Source organism: Sorex araneus, chromosome X (assembly GCF_027595985.1).
Source record: "Sorex araneus isolate mSorAra2 chromosome X, mSorAra2.pri, whole genome shotgun sequence".
In the NCBI taxonomy this organism is placed as follows: domain Eukaryota; kingdom Metazoa; phylum Chordata; class Mammalia; order Eulipotyphla; family Soricidae; genus Sorex; species Sorex araneus.
In genome coordinates, this window is record NC_073313.1 from 221,618,271 (window position 1) to 221,640,344 (window position 22,074).

Consider the following 22,074-nt stretch of genomic DNA (forward strand, 5'->3'; position numbering starts at 1 on the left):
ATAATACAAAGCACTTTATATTTTAATTTTGTTTGGGGTTTTTCGTTTTAATGCTTTAATTTGATGAATAGAAACAACTTCAGTAGTGATTTTAAACATTTTTGACATTTAGAAGTTTTTGTTTCAAATTGTTTATTATCAGAGCATTTGCATCGTCTTAGTGGAGGAGAGACATAAATTTATAAACTCCATGATTTATCATCCCTATGTGAGGAATCTGTGACCAAAAAAATAAAATGTTGTTCATGCCTCACTTTTATTATTTACTCCTGTATATTTTAAAACATTTGGTGAACTCAAATATTCTGCCTCTGAGATTTAAGTTACCATATTTACTTCTGGTCATTTAACAAAATTGTTCTCTTTCTTTTAGAACGGGACCTGTTTGGAGCAGAACCTTTTGACCCGTTTAACTGTGGAGCAGGGGATTTCCCTCCAGATATCCAATCAAAATTAGATGAGATGCAGGTGACTACTTTGATAGATTTCCCGAGAAGTGATTGATTTCTTTCTAATATGGCACAGGGGAAATAATTATACCCAAACTATTCTTTCCTTGAACTTTTATCATTATAAAAATTTAAAGTAAAAATAGACATTTTCTGCTAAAAATAGTCCTGTACATACTAAGTATAAGATTTTTGTTTTGCTTTAAATAGTACGGTTTAAAAATGGCAATAAGATATCTAATATTGTATACAAAATTACATGGATTCTAGTGGTTTGTTATTTTGAAAGCCAGGTTACATTACTCTAGGTGCATAAGAATTAACGTAAGATTTAACAATTAGATATTTCAAAATTGTGAATTTAATGGGACTGTAAAGGAAAATCCTTGTAAGTAAGATCAGTCTCTTAAAAGAAGTTATGTACTTGTAGTTTAGACTTCTGAGGTTTATTTAAAAAAAAGAAAAATAAGCAGACACTCGATAACAACTTCTTTAGGAACGAAGCATGGATTTTTATTTCTTTATCTTCTTTTTTATTTCCCAGTTCTGAATTGATCTGGAAGATGGAAGACATTGGTTTTAAAGATTTATGTATATAAGTGCCATGATAGGAGTTTTATAAGCACTAGAATAAAGTTTATATTTACCCTCTACATTTTGGTGAAGTCACTATAATCTAGGTTTCATCAAAATGACTATACAGTAAAATGCAGAGAGAGAGAGACCAAGTCTAAGAAGCTGACTGAGGGAGAGGCAATAAAAAAAGAATGTATTCATTAGGCCCAAGTCCATACCTTTACTCAGCTTCCTACTTTTGGGTAAGGTAGATTTTGATCTTCTGCTAATGATTCAATGCAGATACCTAGAAAGATGACATAAATAATCTTATCACTTGGATGGCAGCAATGAAAGCTCTTATTTTTCTAAGTGTTGAATTTCCTATTGCTGAAGACATAGTAATACGTGCATCTTAAAAGTTGGATAGCAGTCCAACTTTTGGAATTGTTATCCAACTTTTAAGTGACCAAACACTGTTGTATGTAGCCCTGGTGATGCTCCAAGCTCCACTATGTTGGCTCACAACCAGACTGAACACGCAATAGTCAGATCCATGGGCTAGCACTCCCTAGCCCTCCCTTACCCTAGTATTTGTGGATATGGCTCCTAGCCCCACCCTCAAAGAAAAGTTGGATTACTTAACATTTGCCTTGAGTTTGTCAAAAAACAATTGTTTAGTGTTAAAGTGCACTTACTACGGTGAGTGATTCATAGTTCCTACTTACCTAAAAATTATTTTAAATCCTAAATATTGACTTAAATTTTTATAATGTTCTTTACAATTTTTAAAATATTATAAACAACCTATTCCTATAGCTCTCATACAGCCATTGATCAAAAAATTGCAATTAAAGGCAAAATAGCAGCATCATAAACTAAAATAATTTAATACAATAAGATGAATGATGCTGTTTGGTTGAAACTAAATTTACTGTTGTCAATGTCAGAGTATCCAGTTAAGTACCACAATTTTCCACCTATTTTCTATCTTTTAAGTATTACAAAATTTTCAGTCACAAAGCACACAATTATTTGTGAGAATCCTGTTTTATTTGAAATCAATTCCTTTCCTTCTCCATTAATTTTACCAATTAATATTACACTGCTTATAACTAATATAAAATCACATATTGTATAAGGGCATTGATGTGGTAGCCTTTGTTTTCGGGAATTATTCAAATTATAAAGAACATCTTTTATTGTTTTTTTTAATATACTTATAAAACTGAATTTTCCCTTTTGCTTTGAAAGTAAATAAAATAAGTATACATCTCCAGATTTCTGTAGGAAGCCAATTTGAGAATCACTGCACTGAATGATTTTATGATGTACTAAATAGTGTTAAGCTGTGAATTTTTGCTGTCATGTATGCCATATCTAATATTTTGCTCATGTCTTTTTTATCGTTTTCTGCTTTCATGCTGGGTAGCGACAGAGATGGTTGGTATATATTTTTATAAGGTTTTAAATAATTTACAACTACTGAAAGCTAAAACCGTAATATTTGCATATTCTACATAATAAATTTTCAAATGCTGGTTTCAAATAGATGTTGCTGATTTCCATAATTATTTAAAAGTTTTTACAATTTAGGTGTTATGGTTATTTTCCCAGCGGTTTAATCATTGCCCCATTGTCCATCTCATTGTTTATTTGTTTCTTTAATCGAAGGTACTTGCAAGGTCACTTTAATTAAAGAAAAATATTCCGTTCATTGAAAGTCTATGACTTTTTTTTTTGGTTTTTAATCTTGTTGGCCTAATTAATGCAATATAAACATTTATGTCATAATTTTATCTTAGCTATAGTAGAAAAATTTGACTCATTGTAAGTTTTGAAACATTGTTTTTTCTTTTTCATTTTCAAAGGAAATCACAGATGTCTCAAAGAAGAGTCTTAAAGAATTTAAGCAGAAATTATAAGCCATATTTCACTTTTAAGTTGTTAGAAAATTATGTATTTATCTGAAATCAGTGATGTATTTAAAGCTCCTGGTACATGTCAACAATAACAAAATTATTTTAACAGCGATTATTCCAAAATATAACAAATAATAAATTCAGCAAAATAATGAAGAAACATAACAAGTCAATTAAGGCTTAAAGGGTTATGCATTAAATGGCATCATGTCAACTGGTAGATTTGGGAGAATACTAATGAATATTACATAGATCAGTTTACAGGGAGTCAAATAATATAGAAGAGACAACTTAACAGATAGAAGCATGATTTTCATGGGCGAACCTTAAGTTTGATGCACAAGTACTTTCAGGCATATCCCTAAAATCAAAACCAAATAAAATAACATAGAAAGAGTATTCTTCTAAGACTAAAAAATAAATAATATAATTTATGTATTATTTAAAGTGGCTTAAAATATGTGGTGAAAACAAAGATACTGAAAAGTCACACTTCACCATGTTACCAATTATATTTTCAATTTGTGAGTTTTTTTTTCTTATTTGACATGCTTTCTTTTCTCCTTTTTAAAATAAATTGGAACTGGAAAATCATTTCCTAAAAATATTAATAACCTTAAAAATTCTCTTATGTATAATTTATGATAATATATTTCATTATGTACATTGAATAAAGCCTCATTTTCATTTCTGAGGCTTAGAATTCAAGGGCAGGGGCCTGGAAGAAGGCACAGATGATTTGCGGACAGGAAGATTGTGCTAAATGCCCAGCATCACTGCTCCTTCACAATCAAGCTGGGAGTTTCGCGTGAGCCCTGTTGAATGTGTCTCAATTCCCTGTACTAGCCCAAAATCAAAATAGTAAATAAAACTTAAGGGACATAGAAACCTTAGAAGGCTTCATAATGATAACAGTCATTATAGCTACTAAATAATGATTCATAAAATAAGACCTGGAGGAATTGTTAGAAATGTGTGGGAAATTTCACTTATGAGGAAAGGAAGAAACCAAGGAGTAATATAACAAAGCATTAATTGAGATTTTTAATATCCGGGGACTAAAATAAACCTTATAAAATCGTCGTGGAAGAACTCTTTAAAGCAATACACATTTTTTGTTCTAGAAATAGACCTTGATTTTATTTGACTTTGCTCTTTTGCCTTTCAGAACAATACTGTCAAGTACTGATAATACATTCTATATACCTGCCTATATTGCCTAAACAGAGCTTGTGCACAGATCTCCAATCTCAAAATAAAATACTTAAAAAATGTTTAGTTGCAGTATTCTAAAAGTGTTATCTTTTCTAAGTATTTAACCTTATATGTTATATAACATATATAACATGTTATATACACATACATGATATGACAGTGCTGCAGTGCTACATATTTATGTGTATATGTATAATATGTGGCAAAATATTTCTTGTTGGGTACAAATATGCTTTAAAAATAATGGTATGTACTTTTAACTTTTACTCCATTAAATACAATTTCTATCCCAAGTATTGGCAAGTTTTGAAACCATGTAAGTGATGGCATTGCTAGGTGATCTTTGTATTGTAGACACATTGATACTTTTCTGACCTTAATAGCATATAAAGGTCATTTACAAGTTTTTATTTTGCCTTTCTACTTTTTTCACTTTTACATTTTCAGTTGTTGAAATAAAATTGGCTTAGAGCATTGTAGAAGCTTCAGATGTACAGGATTTTAATGTGAATATATAAATATTCTACATTATGGTCACTATCAATTGTCTAGTATCCCTCAGACACCATACAAATGATCTTTATATCATCTACCATTGTCCTTTCCCTGATTGATTGTTTTACAACTAGTTTTTTTTGTCTCAAAATCAGAGTTTCTCAAGCTTATTTGGCATACTATCTTTTCAGAAGAAAAGTTACTCAGTACCCTTGGAAATCTAAAGTGAACAAGCAGAAAGACCCTAATTGCCCCTTCGTCTGCTGCTCCTACCTTCTCCCCATCAACTGATGAGAGGGACATGGCCCACTTTGGGAAACACTTCACTCTATGCCTATGTGATAATGTTTATGTCGTATTTACATTAGATAAAATTCAGGGAAATGCAGAACGATACACAAATCTCTAACTTGCAAGTAAATACAGCCTAATGTCTAACACACAAGTAAACACAGTCTAATGTAATAAAACATAGGAAAGACCAGAGGGCTAAAGCTTCATGAGAATTTTTGTGATTTTGGAATTATGTGCATAAGAAACCATTATTAATAGTACTTGAACCATAGTATTTGGATCTCAATCAATAATTTAAAAAAATTATAAACAACATCAGGATAAATATAGATATGTGCATATATATAGTATATATATAATGAATAACTACTGTTCATTCTTATTGGCACCTGTCACATGGTCACTTCAGACTATCAATAATCTGGGAAAAATTCCAGTTCTTTTTATTGAAAAGTAGGATATTCATAATATTTATATAAAATATATAATGATGATACATAAATACAATCACCCAGAGAGAGACACTGCTACAAGAGAACTTAAAACAGGACCTCTTTGACTTCATATCTCATATATCTTTTCATATCTCAGTTGTGACCATTAGTAAAGATTCATGTAAGTTGTATACTTACATTTAATAAATCAAATTTCTGAAAATAGCTAAAACTTGCTTGGAGGGGAAGGCATAAGAGCAACAGCTTGCAATGACAGGAATAGCAAGAGTAGAAGATAAAGTTTTCTCTCCTATAACTATATTCACAGAATACAACATTGCATTTACTAAAATTGTTTTATCAGGGCTCTAGATACAGAGACAAAAGTGAAAGGTTAAGGCTGTCTTGAGCCTCTCATCAGTGTGAGGTTTAATCATCTTACTCATATTTAAATGAATATTGATCTTTAAAGTCAATAGAGGTAATTTTTTCAGATAGAATATCATAATAGACTTTACTAAAAGAAGTTCTTAAAAACAACTCTGTATTTTATTTATTTCTATCTTTCGTATATACTGATCACTTATATTCAAAGCTAACCTCACCTTTTTTGTTAACTTTTTTAATTCAATCACTGTGAGATACATAGTAACTAAGCTGTTCGTGATCTGGTTTCAGCCATCTAATGTTCTAACTAACCCATCCCTCCACCTGTGCCCCAGTATCCCTCCAGCCAAACTCAGCACCCCACCCCACCACACCACCCTCAGCCTGCCTCGATGGCCGGCACTTTTTTCTCTCTCTTTCTCTCTCTCTCCCTACTTTTGGGCGTTAGGGTTTGCAATACTGAGAGACCATCATATTTGGTCTTTTACCCCCCTTTCAGCACACAGCTCCCACCCAGAGTGATCATTGTCCAACCATCATTGTCATAGCAGTCCCTTCTCTATCCTAAATGCCTTCACCCCCAACTCTTGAAACAGGCTTCAAACCATGAACCAATTTGATTCTACTGTCTTTGGGTATTAGTCACATATTATGTTTTTTGTTTGTTTGTTTGTTTGTTTTATATCCCACAAGTAGGCTGGAACAATAGCAAAGTGGGTATGGCGATTGCCTTGCACGTGGCCAAGCAGGTTTGATTCCTCCGTCCCTCTCAGAGAGCCCGGCAAGATACCGAGAGTATCTCGCTTGCATGGCAGAACCTGGCATGCTACCCATCGTGTATTCAATATGCCAAAAACAGTAACAACAAGTTTCACAATGGAGACATTACTGGTGCCTGCTCGAGCAAATCAATGAGCAACAGGATGACAGTGATACAGTGATCCCACAAATGAGTGCAATAATTCTATGCCTGTCCCTCTCTTTCTGACTCATTTCACTCAACATGATACTCTGTATGTCCATCCATTTATAAGCAAATTTTGTGACTCCATTTCTCCTAACAGTTGCATAATATTCCATTGTGTAGATGTACCATATATATGTGTGTGTATATATACATATACGTATATATGTATATATACATATATACACACATATATAAAATGTTACAGATGTTAAGAATTTGTTGGATTATGTACATATATAAAAGTTAAACTTGTATGAGCAATTTTGACCAAAATGCCCTTCTGTGTTTATAAAAACATGAAAATTTGAACTATTTGTAATCTTGTTTATTTTCCTAATACCCCTACCCCCCACGAAAATTTTCTAATGTAGTGATATTTACTTTCTTTTACAGGAGGGGTTCAAAATGGGATTAACCCTCGAAGGCACAGTATTTTGTCTTGACCCGTTAGACAGCAGGTGCTGATGTCAAGAACAAGAGATCCTGATCCATGTTCAGTTTTCTTTCATATACATATATATCATTCATTATTATTGTGTAACAGATATTACATATGTGCCAATATATTTTTGAATAACTTTTTAAACAATTATTTTAGTAAAATTTCTTCAGACATTCAGTCTTGAACTGTAATACTTTATTTTAAAAACAATCGCCTTTATGTTTCTGCCTTTATGCTCCTTCCTTTTCCTGATGTAGGTTAATTCATAATTGAAAAACAAGTTATCCAAAATATCTGCTTTGGTCTGCATTAAATTAGTTTAAAAAACTTTTGTTGATTTTTAGAATAATAGTTAACTATTGAGTAACCCAGAGCTATAAATCAATACTTTCAAAGTCCTGAAAAATTTATCATGCCAAACTAACATATTCTATATTCCAACAAATAAGTATGTTGCCAATAACTATGTCATTTTGTGTAAGTGATTGTTTATGTCTTTGGGAAATATAAATTTGGTTATAATGCAGACTTGTGATTATTATGAGGCAGAATTAAAATGCAGCTCCCAACGTTTAAACCAAATGCATTTGGTATGTTAGTAAAAAAAAGGTGATAATGTCATACTCATAAACAAAACTTACGAGAGCAAGAAAGAAAATTTTCTATTTATAGAAATACTCAAAATGTGATTGTATTGCAATATTATCCAAACACCTTAACATCATCTGATATGTTTTTCCTTAAAAAAATCATTTGGAATATATGCTTTGTGTACTTGCAGTGTCTCTTATCCTTATTTACTTTGCCAAATACATTTTTTTTCTCAACTGAATTAGAACTATCCTTTTATTTTCTTGTTTGATAAAGATGTTTTCTAACCAAAGCTTATTTTACGATGCTACATTAGTTTTGAGATATTAAAATCTAGGCAACTGTTCTTTATACATCAACAATATTATTTAGAAAATCTACTTTGTATTTGACTTGGTGAGAGCAGAATCTCAATTTTCACAAAGATTGAGTTGGTCAGTTTAGTCCTTAAAATAGTCATAGAATCTTCGGATGTACTGATGAACAGTGTCCTTTTAAACTGTTTGTTTCCTGTCCATTTCCAAGCCTATTATATGGAAGATTCTAAGTTGGACTCATTATGAGAAATATCCATGATCTAAATTAATTATTTGGCTCATCACATTATAGTAAATAAAAATCAAATAAAGATGCAGTCTTAGATGACAGTGAAGCTCAAAAATATACTTTTCTTTCACATGTGGCAGTTACTCATGGCAGTTGTCTTCAAAGACTAAAGGTACATTTCTCTAGGAAAAGAATCAAATATGCTCATGCAATATTATATTTGTATGTATCTCCACAATATCTTATGGTCTGTATAAGCCTTCTTTAGTTTTTTGTTGTTGTTGTTGTTGTTATCTGCTAAGTGATACCTTAATTAGAGGTTAGTATGTTTCATAAAGAAGAGTCTTTATAATTTTGTTTGTCACATAGTATTTTGGAATTTATATAATGAGGATGTTTAGAAGCTATTCCAATGGCTTTTTTTTAACAGATAGAATTTGTATTTTTATTGTACTTAAAAAGCTTTATGTAATAGCTATATATTTAGTGGCCATTTCCTATCAATGGGTAATACAATAGATTACTAAGATGGTATTTGCACATTTACGGTAGTACTTTAAAATTTTCAATGTTAAGAAATTCTGCTACTGGCATGATTAAGTAGTACATCATTAGTCATTAATTATGAACATTTATTTCACCAGTGCATTTTTTGAAGATCCCGTTGAAACTTGTATTTCTATGTAAACTCAATAATGTTTGATTTTGCCAAGAATAAATGATTTTAAATACATGGACGTGTATACTTAACTCATTAAATAGTTGCCATGTGATACAGTCTTTCTTTGTGTCGGGGCAGAAAGTGTGGCAGTGTTCAGAGTAATAATCCCAGCTAAATTCTCAGTAGTCACATTCAATTCTAGTCACTCAGTTCTCAGTAGTCAGGTGCACAAGTTGCCTGGAGTCACCCAGGCTCTTGAAGCAAAGCATGGTCATAGCCCTTGAGCCATCTCCATCAGCCCGATACATTCTGAAGTTGTATTAACTTACCCTAAAATGGAGCATAGAGAGTGAAAGAGAGGGACAGAGAAAGATATAATTTAATAAAGCCTCTTAAACCTATAAGATGACCTTGAATATATTTTTGTTATTCAAAATGGGAGGAAGAAAGGACTGCATCTTTCACTTCATTTCATATACCTCACAAGCACATTTTAGGTCTTTGAGCAAATATTAGTTAGTTGTGAGGCATTTACAATTGATAGAGCTCATAGTTGGTTTACTTTAGCCGGAAGCATCTGGTACAATAACTATGTTATGGAAATGTTCCTTTTCAAACCCATGAGCCCTTCAAACCTAATAATAATGCGAGTCTAAAAGGAAACTGATCATTCTAAAATCTAATACTTTTGGAAAGGAGAACCTTTCATAAGTAGTAATAGGATTTGAGCTATGACTAGTTGAGTAATCAGAAAACTGTGAGCCTATTTAAAATACAGTGTTAAGTATTTAAAGAAACACACTTTTGCAAAACAATGAACATTCATAATTCCATTGAGTACAAGGCATTTATTGCTCATTTTGTGTAAGTTACATATATTACGTGGTAAGAAAACACCTTCTAAGTAGTTTACAAACAGATATTTAAATTGGAGATGACTAAATGCCTGCTTACACTTAATTGTCATAAAAAGTAGAAGAAAGTCAATTACATGAATTAACACATGAAAACCAGAATGTCTTAGTGTACTATGTAAAGCAAAATCTTTCTCAGGAGAATGAATTTTCTATTTAAATTTGGCCACCATACTGGTAATCATTGACAATATTGCATATCCAATGTGAGATTCACTAAGACAAGCCAATGGTAGTACTCATCACCTCTGATTTCTTATATATTTTTCAAAATATTTTGGCCACACTATGGAAATTTATTTGTAATAAGATTTATTTAGCAAACTTAATTTCTAAATGCTGACTTTAACATTACCTATTTGGGGGTGGGGAGCCACAGAGCTGTGCTTAATGGCTTGCTCCTAGCTCTGTGCTCAGGATCACTCCTGTCGGGTTCAAATTACACTGTCAGGCTCCATATGAATGTTCAGGGGATGGAAGTCAGGTCTGCAGCGTGCAGGACAAGTATCTTATGCACTGTGCTGTCCCCCTAGCCCTAAAAATTATTTTTTTATGCTTCTTAACCAGAAAAAAAATCTGGCTTTTAATATTCTTTGTTCCAGTGATTCCTATATAGTTTCAAATTAATATTTATTATGAGTTTAGGATTCAGCCTCTGTTAAATTACTAGAGTCTTGGATTCAATTTTGACAACTAAATCTCAGACTCTACCTAATAGGCACTGTTTACAGGCAGCTGTTGCCAAGGGTAGGAAGCTTAGTTATTGCCTTAGTCCCTATGTCTTATGCAGGACATACCGATTTGATTTTTATTTTTTGCATTTGGGGTCACATTTAGTGATGCTCAGGGATTACTCCTGGCAGGAACTACTCCTAGCTGTGCTCCAGGGACTGTATGGGCTGTAAAGGGTTGAACCCAGGTCATACATATGCAAGGCAAACTCCCAAGCCCTACCCGCTGTACCATCGCTCCAGTCTCCACAAGCAATACTTTTGTCCTCTGCTTCCAGGGTAGCACTGTAGCACTGCTGTCCCATTGTTCATGGATTTGCTCAAGTGGGCACCAGTAACGTCTCCATTGTGAAACTTGTTACTGTTTTTGGCATATCTAATGTGCCATGGGTAGCTTGCCAGTCTCTGTCGTGTGGGCAGGATACTCTTAGTAGCTTGCTAGGCTCTTTGAGAGGGAGGGAGGAATCGAACTTGGGTTGGGCCGCGTGCAAGGCAAACGCCCTTGGGGAGTTTCCCCCCAAAGAAGACAGCCCTATAGCCCTCAGTTATACAATACTCAATGACAGCTGTGCTGTCATTCCAGCCCTGTGCTACCACTCCAGCCCAGAACAAATTTTTCAAGAACTTCTCCAAAGTGAAGCTCAAATTTGGCATAAAATTCAATATATACATACTTTGATGTCTTTATTTCATGTTGTTCATCGTCATCGTCATCATCCTGTTGATCATCGAATTTCTCGAGCACTCTCAGTAACGTCTCCATTCATCCAAGCCCATCATCCTTCCAATGATGCCGTACTGGAGGCTCTTTAGGGTCAGGGGAATGAGACCCAGCTTATTACTGGTTTTGGCATATTAATACACCATGGGGACCTTGCGAGGCACTCCCATGTGGGCAGGAAACTCCCAGTAGTTTGCCAGGTTCTCCCAGAGGGAGAAGTAGGCTATAAGATATTGGGTGGCCACGAAGCCTCATATTGTTAGGATGCAAATATTACCCTCTCTAAAAGTTCTTCCCTAAAAATGTTTCTGGGATTCAATGTGATTTCCTTTTTTACCAAGAAAACCACTCCCCAAAAATAATTTGTGGTCTTCATTAAGATTTTCCTGTTTTCAACAGAATTTTGTGAAATATGGATATTGTTTAAATAATAGAAAATGTTATTTTTCTCTAGATTAATTTCCCACTCTAGCTTATTTATTTTGGGCTATAATGCTTCCAGAATCATTCTTAAATATTTTACAGAAGATGACTTACAAAGGAGCAGAGTTTTAAAAATATTCATTTAAAATTTTCCTCTTGTTTGTATTTTTTAAAACTAATTTTTTAAACCATTGTTATTGAAGTACCAGGCTTTATAATGCTATTAGTCATGCTTTTAATGAATACAATAATCACACCCACCACGAGAGAGCTCATTTCCTCCACCAGTGTCCCGTGGATACCTCCCATTTACCCATTTCTAGGTGAGCTCAGCTATGTAGGAAAAAAAAAAAACGTTAGTTCTGATGACTTTGACCATTTGTTGTTCTGCTGCTTTGTTTCTTTTTTATTTCACATTTGAGATATTTTGTAATTGTGGAGTTTGTGACACCTACAAATATAGGTGAAGTATGGTAATCTGGAATCCACAAAAATTGTAAATCAGTACTAAATTGTATCACTGTGTCACTGTATCACTGTAATCCTGTTGTTTGTAGATTTGCTCGAGCGGGCATCTGTAGCATCTCTATTTTTGTTTGTTTATTTTTTTGCTCAGATTTGTAAGTTATTTATTTTATTGAATCACCATGTGGAAAGTTACAAAGTTCTCAGGCTTATGTCTCAGTTATACAACACTCAAACACCCATCCCTTCACCAGTGCCTATATTCCGCAACCAAAAACCCCAATATACCTCCCACCCCTGCCTGCGTAACGGATAAATTTCACTTCATTTTCTCTTTACCTTGATTACATTCCATATTTCAACACAAAACTCACTATTGTTGTTGGAGTTTCCCCCCAAAGAAGACAGCCCTACTGCCAAGGAAGCATTTGATAATTATTTTCCATTGCTGAGAATGAAGAGATACGAAGTCCCGCTGTTCCAAGTACATAATTCTTTTTTTTTCCTCCTTCCCCCGCCACCACATTCGTGCCTACTTAATAGTCCTCATAATATGGCGGGCGCCACGCCGCTCGAAATGGGGGAAAAAAACCGGGAAAGAAGGATATTTCCCCTCCTCGGCCAGCATGGGGCTATGGCTTAGTTCACAGTCTAGAGACATGGCTGCAAGCAGTTTCTGGGACCAAAAGTAGTCTAATTGGCCTCCGGATCCTGGTCGATCATCAGCAAAGCGGCTGCACAAAAGTGTGGCCACCCGGGTCGAATCTTGGCAGAGCGCATGCTGGTATCGCCCCTGGCCTGAGAGTGCCCAAGTGTCCCACTGTTCCAAGTACATAATATTTTTTTCTCCTTCCTATGCCACCAAGTTTGTACCTGCTTAATAGACCTTATAATATGGCGGGCGCCACGCCACTTCTCCCCAAAAAGGGACAAAAAATCGAGAAAGAAGGATATTTTCTCTCCTCGGCCGGCATGAGGCCATGGCTTAGTTCAGTCTAGAGACATGGCTGCTATTTTGATTACCTTCAATATTTCAAAAAAAAAACTCACTATTATTGTTTGGAGTTTCCCCCCAAAGTCAGACCTGCTAAAAAGGAACCGTTTCACGTTGCTGACAATTAAGAGATATTAGGCGGCCACGCGGTTTTGGATTTCTGTGTAAAGTCCAGGAAAAATTCTGCCAGAAATTGCATCACTGCAAGCTTTTACTTCCCTTTTGCTGTGCTCATAAGATTGAAAATCCTGGAGAGAGAAACCCTACCCCCCTGGCACCACATGGGGCAGAGGCTCAGTTCACAGTCTAGAGGCATTTCTGCAAGCTGCCTGTGTCCAAAGTAGTTCAGTTGGCCTCTGAGATCAAGCTCGTGCAGTAGCGGAAAGGCGACATACATGTGGCCACTGCGCTTAAATATCGGCAGAAGCTGGGGCCGTTATCCCCCCCACCCCCCCACCCCCGGAATCTCCCACGCATCCCACAGCAGCTGGCTGGTACTTCCATTTTGTGCTCAAAAAGCGGTGATCGCCATGCTGTGCCCAGGAAAGGAAGGGTTGAGAGAGAGAAAGCCTTTCCCCCTGGCACCGCATGGGGCAGTGACTCAGTTCATAGTCTAGAGGCATTTCTGCGAGCTGCTGGTGTCCAAAGTAGTTCAGTTGGCCTCCAGAATCATGCTCGTGCAGCAGCGGAAAAAGCAGTAACGTCTCTATTACACTCAGCACTGAGATTTTAGCAGCCTCTCCTTACTCGTCTTTCCCAACGATTGTAGGCTCTTTCACGGTCAGGAGAATGAGACCTATTATTACTGTTTTTGGCATATCAAATACGCCATGGGAATCTTGCCAGGCTCTGCTGTGGGGGCGGGATATTTTTTGGTAGCTTGCCAGGCTCTCCAAGAGGTATGTATATATCTATTACTGTATTTTGGATATGAGTATGCCACAGGGAGGTTGCCAGGCTTTTCCAAGTGGGCAATAGATTCTCAGTACCTTGTCAGGTTCTCCAAGAGGGAGAACTAGGCTATTAAATGTCACGTGGCCGCAAAGCAGCCCCACGCTTCTGGGAGCTTGGTCTTACAGTCTCTAATGTTGGCTGTTGATGGGATTACGCAGCGCCAGGGGCAGTGTCTGGGTGTGACTGCCTAGGTACTGGAAAATGAAGGATCTGGGTGGAAGAGGCCCAGTCCCAATACAAACAGCCCAAGAGACCTTGGCCCCGGGTCCCACACACCTGGGTTTCTCTGCCAGCTTCCCCATGTGTGAGGCTCGTACAAACATGTGGAGAGTGGCCCTGAGCATGGCTGTAGCTGGGTGCTGGAGGTCCTCAACTGTCGAGGCTCTGCTGGGGTGGGGGAGGGAAATGCAACCTGTCCCCTCCAAGGGGCCCCGGTGAAGAAAGCCAGGCATGGGGTCAAGAGACTCTGTTGCTCTCTTCCAGGAGCTTGGTTTTGCAGTCTCTGGATGTGGCTATTGATACACGTCTCTGGGGGCAGTCTCTAGGTGTGACTGCCTAGCTACTGGAAAATGGGGGATCTGGATGGAAGAGGCCCAATTTTCATCTGAGTAGCCTTGGAGACCTCGGCCCTGGGTCCCGCACACCTGGGTTCCTCCCCTGGCTCCCCGATGTGTGAGGCTTGTCCGAACTAAATTGTAAAGTAAAAAATATTTTTCATAAATTTGATCATTTTTACAAATACAGAAGTGCTTTAATTAATATGAATATTTGAGTAAACGCCTTTCTCGGAGCTGTGTAAACTCCTTTGCTTGGGTGACGCTATGCGTGATTACACACTAACATGTCCACAGGCTCTCCAGGCTGCTCTGTTGCTGTCCACATTCAGTGCTCTCAAATCACGTCCCCACCCGGGACGGCCATTGATGAAGGAGGAATGAGGGCCAAGCTGTTGGTTATTGTTTGCCATTTATTCCATCTCTCGTCTCTCCCAAACTATCTCTACAACTCTCATAACTCTCTCCCCAATTTGACCCCTGCTCTCTCCAACCCTCTCTAACTTGCTCCACAATGCTCTCTCCAACTCTGTTTTCACACCAACTCTCTATCTCTCCCAGCTCTCCAACTCTGCTTTGCAGCCACCACCTCAACTACATCTTCTCTCACCACACCTCCAAATCACGTCTTGACCTCCCCCCAAAGTGCAATCATGTTTTTCAAGGCTTCCAGACCACCTGCAGCCCAAAAGGGCAAAACAGCACTCAAGGTGTGTTTCTTCTCTCCTTAGACCAGGACCTTAATAATCACCTTAATTCTACTTCCTAATATTTGCTATTCTGTATGGACACAGCAATAGACAAACTTAGGCTTATAGGGTGACTCTCCTGGGAACATCTTGCCACAGATTCAGACTACAGTATTCATGCCAGGTTAATCATTCCTAACCCTAGCAGGGTCCGAATCTAGTCATTACTTTTTGGATCAGGACAGAATGTGTCCATGACCATGCTCTTAACTTACAGTTAAGCATTATAACACTTTGGCCTGGCCCATTTCAATGCCTGGGTAACTCACAGCTTGCCCTGGGTCCATCCAGTCCCTCATCAGGACCCTGCTTTGGGGAATCTAGGAAGTAAGCTCAGCTGAGGCTTAAGTCCAGAGAGCAGGTGTTCAGGAGGCAATATTCTCTGGAGTCAATTAACTCCCAAGTTACAAACTTATCTTTTCAACTGTCTTCCTGTGTCCATACAAAAAGTAATTGCTCTGAAGTAACTAACTATGCAAAGGACATTAAGGAGAAGAGAAAAAACAATATTTACAAGTTAACAGAGTCTGATCAGGAGGCAAAGATTGGGGGAGCAATCAACAAACCCAAGTTCCCTGTGGCCAGGGAGGAAGGGCAAACCAATGTTATCCTACAAATATTAATGCTCTAATACCTTTAACATATTTTACCCTTAGCATATTAATATTAATATGTGTTAATATATTTTAAGATTAAATGAAACAGATTAATCCTACAAATGTGAAAGTGAAGAAAGTTAAGGAAAATATAAGAGGGAGAAGTTGAACAGCCAATAGAAGTAATGTGTGGTTTTTTTTTTGTTTTTGGGTCACACCCGGCGGTGCACAGGGGTCACTCCTGGCTCATGCACTCAGGAATCACCCCTGGCGGTGCTCAGGGGACCATATGGGATGCTGGGATTCGAACCCGGGTCGGCCGCGTGCAAGGCAAACACCCTACCCGCTGTGCTATCGCTCCAGCCCCAGTAATGTGTGTTTTACCTTGAGAAAGAAAATATTTGCTTTATGTTAGGAGATATAATATTGTAGTTACTACATAAGTGTCTGCACTAGTAAGAAGAAGATTGCAATATTTTAAAAAACTGGTCAAATATATAATGTTCAATATAAATTAAAGTTAATTTATTACCGAGAATATATGCACAATCCTATAGGATAGGAATAAATAAACCTGTCTTAATCTAGTCAAGGGCAACCATAAGTATCAGGAGTAAATGACCCAGTTAATGCCAAGTGCTGAAGAGTTTGTCTTACCTTTCAAAGAAGCTCCTTTAATGCTTTTGCAAGACTGATTTCAAGACTATGAATTCCCTAAGATGTTGCCTATCTCTGAAGTTCTGTACTGTTCCTTCAGAAATGAATAATAATAGAGCTGGATGAATAAAGTATTCTCGATGAGTTGTTCATTTCATTGAGTTTTTGTGCTATATGCTTCCATTTACTACTGGCTTATAGAATCATTTGATCTACTATGAATTGCGTCGGCTTTCTTTTATATGTAAGTTTCTTTCTTGAACTTTTTATTTTCCATATTCCATCTTTATCTTTGATTTTGTCATTCTGAGCACAATGCGTTTTAAAGTCTTCTTTGAATATTTTCTCTGGGACCTTCTGTGCCTCTTAGATCTCGGTGCCTGTATTCTTCAACTCTGGGAAATTCTTAACTATGATTTCTTTATCTAGTGTTTCTTCATCAAATGTGCCTCTTTGTTCTTCAGGAACTCGGAAGATTCTCATATTATTCCACAGTTTTCTGATGTGTTATTCATTTCTTTTCAGACGTTTTCCTACCTTCAGTTTTTTTTTCTAACCATTTCCTTCATCTCATCTTTTACTACCTTGATTTTGTTTTAGCTATGGTTATTCTGCTACTCAGAGTTTCTACTGAGTTTTTATATCACTATATTCTTCATTTCTTTTCTTTTTAAATTATTTTTTATTTAATTAAAGTTGCTTAGAAAGATGTGGGAGGGGAGAAAGAGGAGATATATATGTTCAAAAGATATATGGCATATAAAATATAAGGCAGGGGAGAAATGACATCTGCACTTGTATGTTCATTGCAGCACTGTTTACAATAGCCAGAATCTGGAGAAAAACTGAGTGCCTGAGAAGATGACTGGTTAAAGAAACTTTGGTACATCTACACAATGGAATACTGTGCAGCTGTTAGAAATGATGAAGTCATGAACTTTGCATATAAGTGGATCAACATGGAAAGTATCATATTAAATGAAATGACTCAGAGAGAGAAAGACAGATTGCATTCATCTGTGGAATATAAAGTAACAGAATGGGTGACTAAGACCCAAGAATAGTAGAGACAAGTACTGGGAGGTTTGCTCCACTTCTTGGAAGCTGGCCTCACATGCTGGGAAAATGGCAATTCAGATAGAGAAGGGAACACCAAGTAAAGTGTGGCTGGAGGACCCACTCGGGATGGGAGATGCATGCTGAAAGTAGACTATAGATTGAACACGATGGACACTCAATACCCCTATTGCAAACCCAACACCCAAAAGGAGAGAGAGAACAAAAAGGAAAGCCCTTCCATATATGCAGGGTAAGGTGGGGGAGATGGGTTAGGGGCGTGGGAGGTATACTGGGATCATTGATGGTGGAGAATGGGCACTGGTGGAGGGATGGGTATTCGAGCATTTTATGACTAAAACACAAGCACGAAAGTTTGTAAGTCTGTAACTGAACCTCATGGTGATTCACTAATAAAATTTTTCTAAAAAAAAGATGAGAACACGGGCTTCTCCAGAGTGGGTACAAACAAGCAAAGAAACAGAAATAGGCAAGATACATGTGTAAGGGGGACCAACCCAGACTCTTCATTTCTGCATGTGATTTTCTCATATCTCATACTTTCTTGCACTTTGCTGGCTACCCATTTTATCATTTATTTGAGCTCATTAAAAAGCAACCAGAGAACCAGGAACAGGGAAGGAGGCCCATTGAAGTCTCAATTTTTTCTTGTAATTTCTGAGCACATGAAATAGCTGGGGGTCTATTTCTATATCACTAAGTTAATTTTTTGTATCAATTAATAGTATAGTCTTAACAATAATTTAAAAAATTGAACAATTATTTACCTTAATGGCATTTTTAGCATTTGTTCAAATATGTTCTCTGAATTCACTAAATCCAACTTTTTCTGTTTACAAGCAACTCTGTTTCCCTGTAGGAGATTAAGGCTTTTCACTGTTGCTATTTTCATTAAAGGGAACCTGGCTAAACCTTGTCATAGTTAACCTCTTTTGGAGTATGGTGGTGAGACCCACTGACTCTGCTTGGGACTGAATCCTATATGACAGTCACCTTACCATCTGTACTATCTCTCCCAGCACTCAACCTTGGTTCGTTTGTTTGGGGGCTACATCTTGTGATACTCAGGATTTATGCCTGTCTCTGCACTCAGTAATCACTCCTCTGGGGCTCACGGGATCATATATGGTGCCGGTGATTCGAACCAGAGCCAGCCACATACCAGGCAAGTGCCTAACCCAGTTGTACTATCTGTCAGGCCCCATCAGTGTTAAATTCTTAAAAGAATTCTTGCTACTCATTGTTCTGAAATTCTCTATAAAAGGACATCTGAAATCACATAGCATTTTCTCATCATTATTAACATACTTTACAAAAATAAAAGTCAGTAAAATCATGTCTTGGGAACATTTGAGAGTTACATGGTTTTGAAAATAAGTGTTTTAATACATTGAACATTCGTAAAGTAAGCATTGCCTTAACATTTTTGTATCCTCTTGCATTCCAAATACAACACTTTAATGAATGATCCCTTCACAAGCTCTTTGCTAATTAAACTTAGGCTCTCTGGAAGAAAAAAACCCACCAAGTAAAAGTTAGGAGATGATAATCTAGTAGCATCTAGGTCATCGTCCCCTAAGTATGATAATGTGGTAGTAAACATTTTCAGAGTCTGGTAGTGGTAATGGTGGTGGTGTGTTCGTGTGTGTGTGTGTGTGTGTGTGTGTGTGTGTGTGTGTGTGTCTGGGTCTGGGTCTGGGTCTGGGTCTGGGTCAGTGTGCATGTGTTGCTAGGAATTGCATGTTCTTCCACCGAGCTAGATCCCTACACCCATATCATGATAATTATTTTAAAACTATATAACAATACCCATGGAGTAAGACTAAAGAAACCTGGCCCAATTGCAGGAGGGAAATTAAATGATTGCTGAGATCTAAGGAAGTACCAAGATTCAAAGGAAAATGAACACTTCAAGGACATTCATTGTGTTTAAGGTGTAGAGCAAATATGTTGAATATGTGTATTAATGAAGAAGAAATTGTATCTTTCCTTTACTCCCTTTTTTATCATCACAAAAGCTATTACTGACTTTAAATATTGTTAAGGTGATTTATTTGTCCTTAATTTTTATTTTTTATTTTTTATTGTCCTCCTGCTTCGAGTGACATTTCACAAGAACATGTTGGGGTTCTTTCCAGTTGACTCCTCCCTCCTCCCTGTCTGGCCAGGCAGCTCTGTTCCAGTCTGTTCCAAAGGTCACTTATTCCAGTTGAAATAGCTGTCTGGATGGGCGGGAAATCAGCCAGATATGAGTTCTTTCCTGCAAAGAAAGCAAAGAAAGATGTTTGTTCTTTGGCTACATTTTAAAAGAAAAAAAGAACATTTTATGGCTAAATCTCATAGTTGTAAGATAAATAAATTCATCTCTGGACTAATTTAAAATTGCTAATATTTTCCGATTTTTGTCGTTTTGCTTGGTGATGTACTTTTCAAAATCATAAAAAGATAGTGGTTTGCTATCAGTGCCACTAAATAATTAATATTACTTTAAAGCTAAGCATGTGCAATCATTATTTACAGGCACATGAGAACTGGTCTACAGAACTGAGCTTACCACCCCAAAGGTACAGGAGAGGGAGCAGAGATGGAGTTAGTTGGGTGATAAGGGCAGAGGGAAGCCAACACTGGTGGTGATTGTGGTTCGAACCTTGCATTCTTGAAACCCTATCAGGAAGAGTATTGCAGATCAATGTGCCTCAAATTAAGTTGTGGCTTTTTTTTAAGTATATACAGATAAATTTTGGGAAAAGCCAGCTTATATTCAAAACTTACTCACATTTGCACTTCATTACACTTTAAGGTTATATTTAGTTATTCTTGGTACTTGCTTTAATTGGAGAGTAATGAATTTAAGTTATACTAGGAAATATAAGGAATGAGTGGAGACAGGTAGTAAGGGCATAATCATAAATTTTCAGAGATATCAACTAACACACACTTGGCAAGATAGCTGTGCACAGATATTTGACCCGCTCATTTTTCAATCAAATTGGAACACTTGCAGACCAGGGAGTAATAAGTATGATGCAATTATACTAAAAACAACTTTCTACAGAGTTATCTCTAATTTCTCCTTGTTCTCTGGTAATGCCCTCAGTTTTTCGTTTTTATTAAGGCAAATGATTTGTAATACTGATGATGATAGTTTCAAGCATACAGTGTTCTGGTACCACACCCAATGCCAAAATGTCCTTTTCCCTCCTTCAATGTCCCAAGATTCCTTTCTACCCCCCTTGGTTTTCATTTCCACTTAAAAGGAATTAAACAGGAAAATAACTGACCTCCAGTTCCATGAATTCCTGCTGTCAAAGGCAGTTCAGGGAAACTATTACGTTCTTCGAGTCACTTGAGTTTGAAATTTTCTCAATTCTACTTTCTTGAATGTTCTTTTAGAGGTAACTCAAATTAACTGTGTTTTTTAGGACAGTGGTCAGGTATAGAGAACCACTGAACTAAAGAACTGAGAAATTTCACACTTACTACATGGATCATTGTAACCCTAGTTTGATATTTGATTTGGGAAAGTCATGTAAGAGGGTTCATAAAGTTCATGAAAATGAGCTATTCCTGGCATTAAAAAAAGAAAGCCATCCAAATAAACCAAAGATTTAAAAATTGTCATAGAAACCACATTGTTTCATCTTTTATTTGAACACTAGTTATAAATAAACACTGAATTAATGTCTTCTAAATAAGTAGTGGATTTGACTGACAATTAGAGGTAATAGTTCTGTAAAAGAGGACAACAGAACTGTTTAAATTTTGTGTCTATTATCTGAAAATTTGCATCAGAATTCTGTTCCCTCATGATAAAGTTGGATGCAAAGCTAAAACCATGATTCTACTGTTCACTCCTCTACCAAGCATTAATATCCCTATATGTACTAGAGCAAATTCACATTAGAAAAATGAGCCTAAGCTTCTCTTCAAATGTTTAATGACACCTTATACTGTCAGGATAACTATAAGGTTAATGAAACATCTCAAATTGAGAGCTTTTTTAAGGTAAACGTTAAACTTTAAAAATGCCAGATAAATGGTGCAAGGTGTCCAAGATAATATGACGAAACGTCAAAATACAAGTATTCTTTTGCTTTTGTTTTTGTTTAGGAACCAAACCCCATTTGCTCAGGGATTGCTTTTGGCTCTGCACTCAGGAATCACTCTTAGCAGGGCTCAGGGGATCATATGTGGTGCAAAAGATCGAATCCAGATTAGCCGCTGCAAGGCAAGCTTCCTCCCTACTGGAACCCTCAAAATATAATTATTAAGTATGCTTAC

The 22,074-nt window shown here is 36.6% G+C and overlaps 1 protein-coding gene across 6 annotated transcripts in view; it reads left to right on the forward strand.

The window, feature by feature from the left end:
* GULP1 (GULP PTB domain containing engulfment adaptor 1) overlaps window positions 1-9,024 on the forward strand; it is a 294,404-nt gene extending 285,380 nt beyond the window's left edge. For all 6 annotated transcript variants that reach the window (XM_055123120.1, XM_055123123.1, XM_055123121.1 and 3 more), the window contains 2 exons: window positions 374-468; window positions 7,112-9,024. In XM_055123120.1, coding sequence (XP_054979095.1) covers window positions 374-468; window positions 7,112-7,183 — 167 coding nt within the window. In that variant the 3' untranslated portion in view covers window positions 7,184-9,024. The remainder of the gene's footprint in view (window positions 1-373; window positions 469-7,111) is intronic.
* The last annotated feature ends 13,050 nt before the right edge of the window (window positions 9,025-22,074 follow it).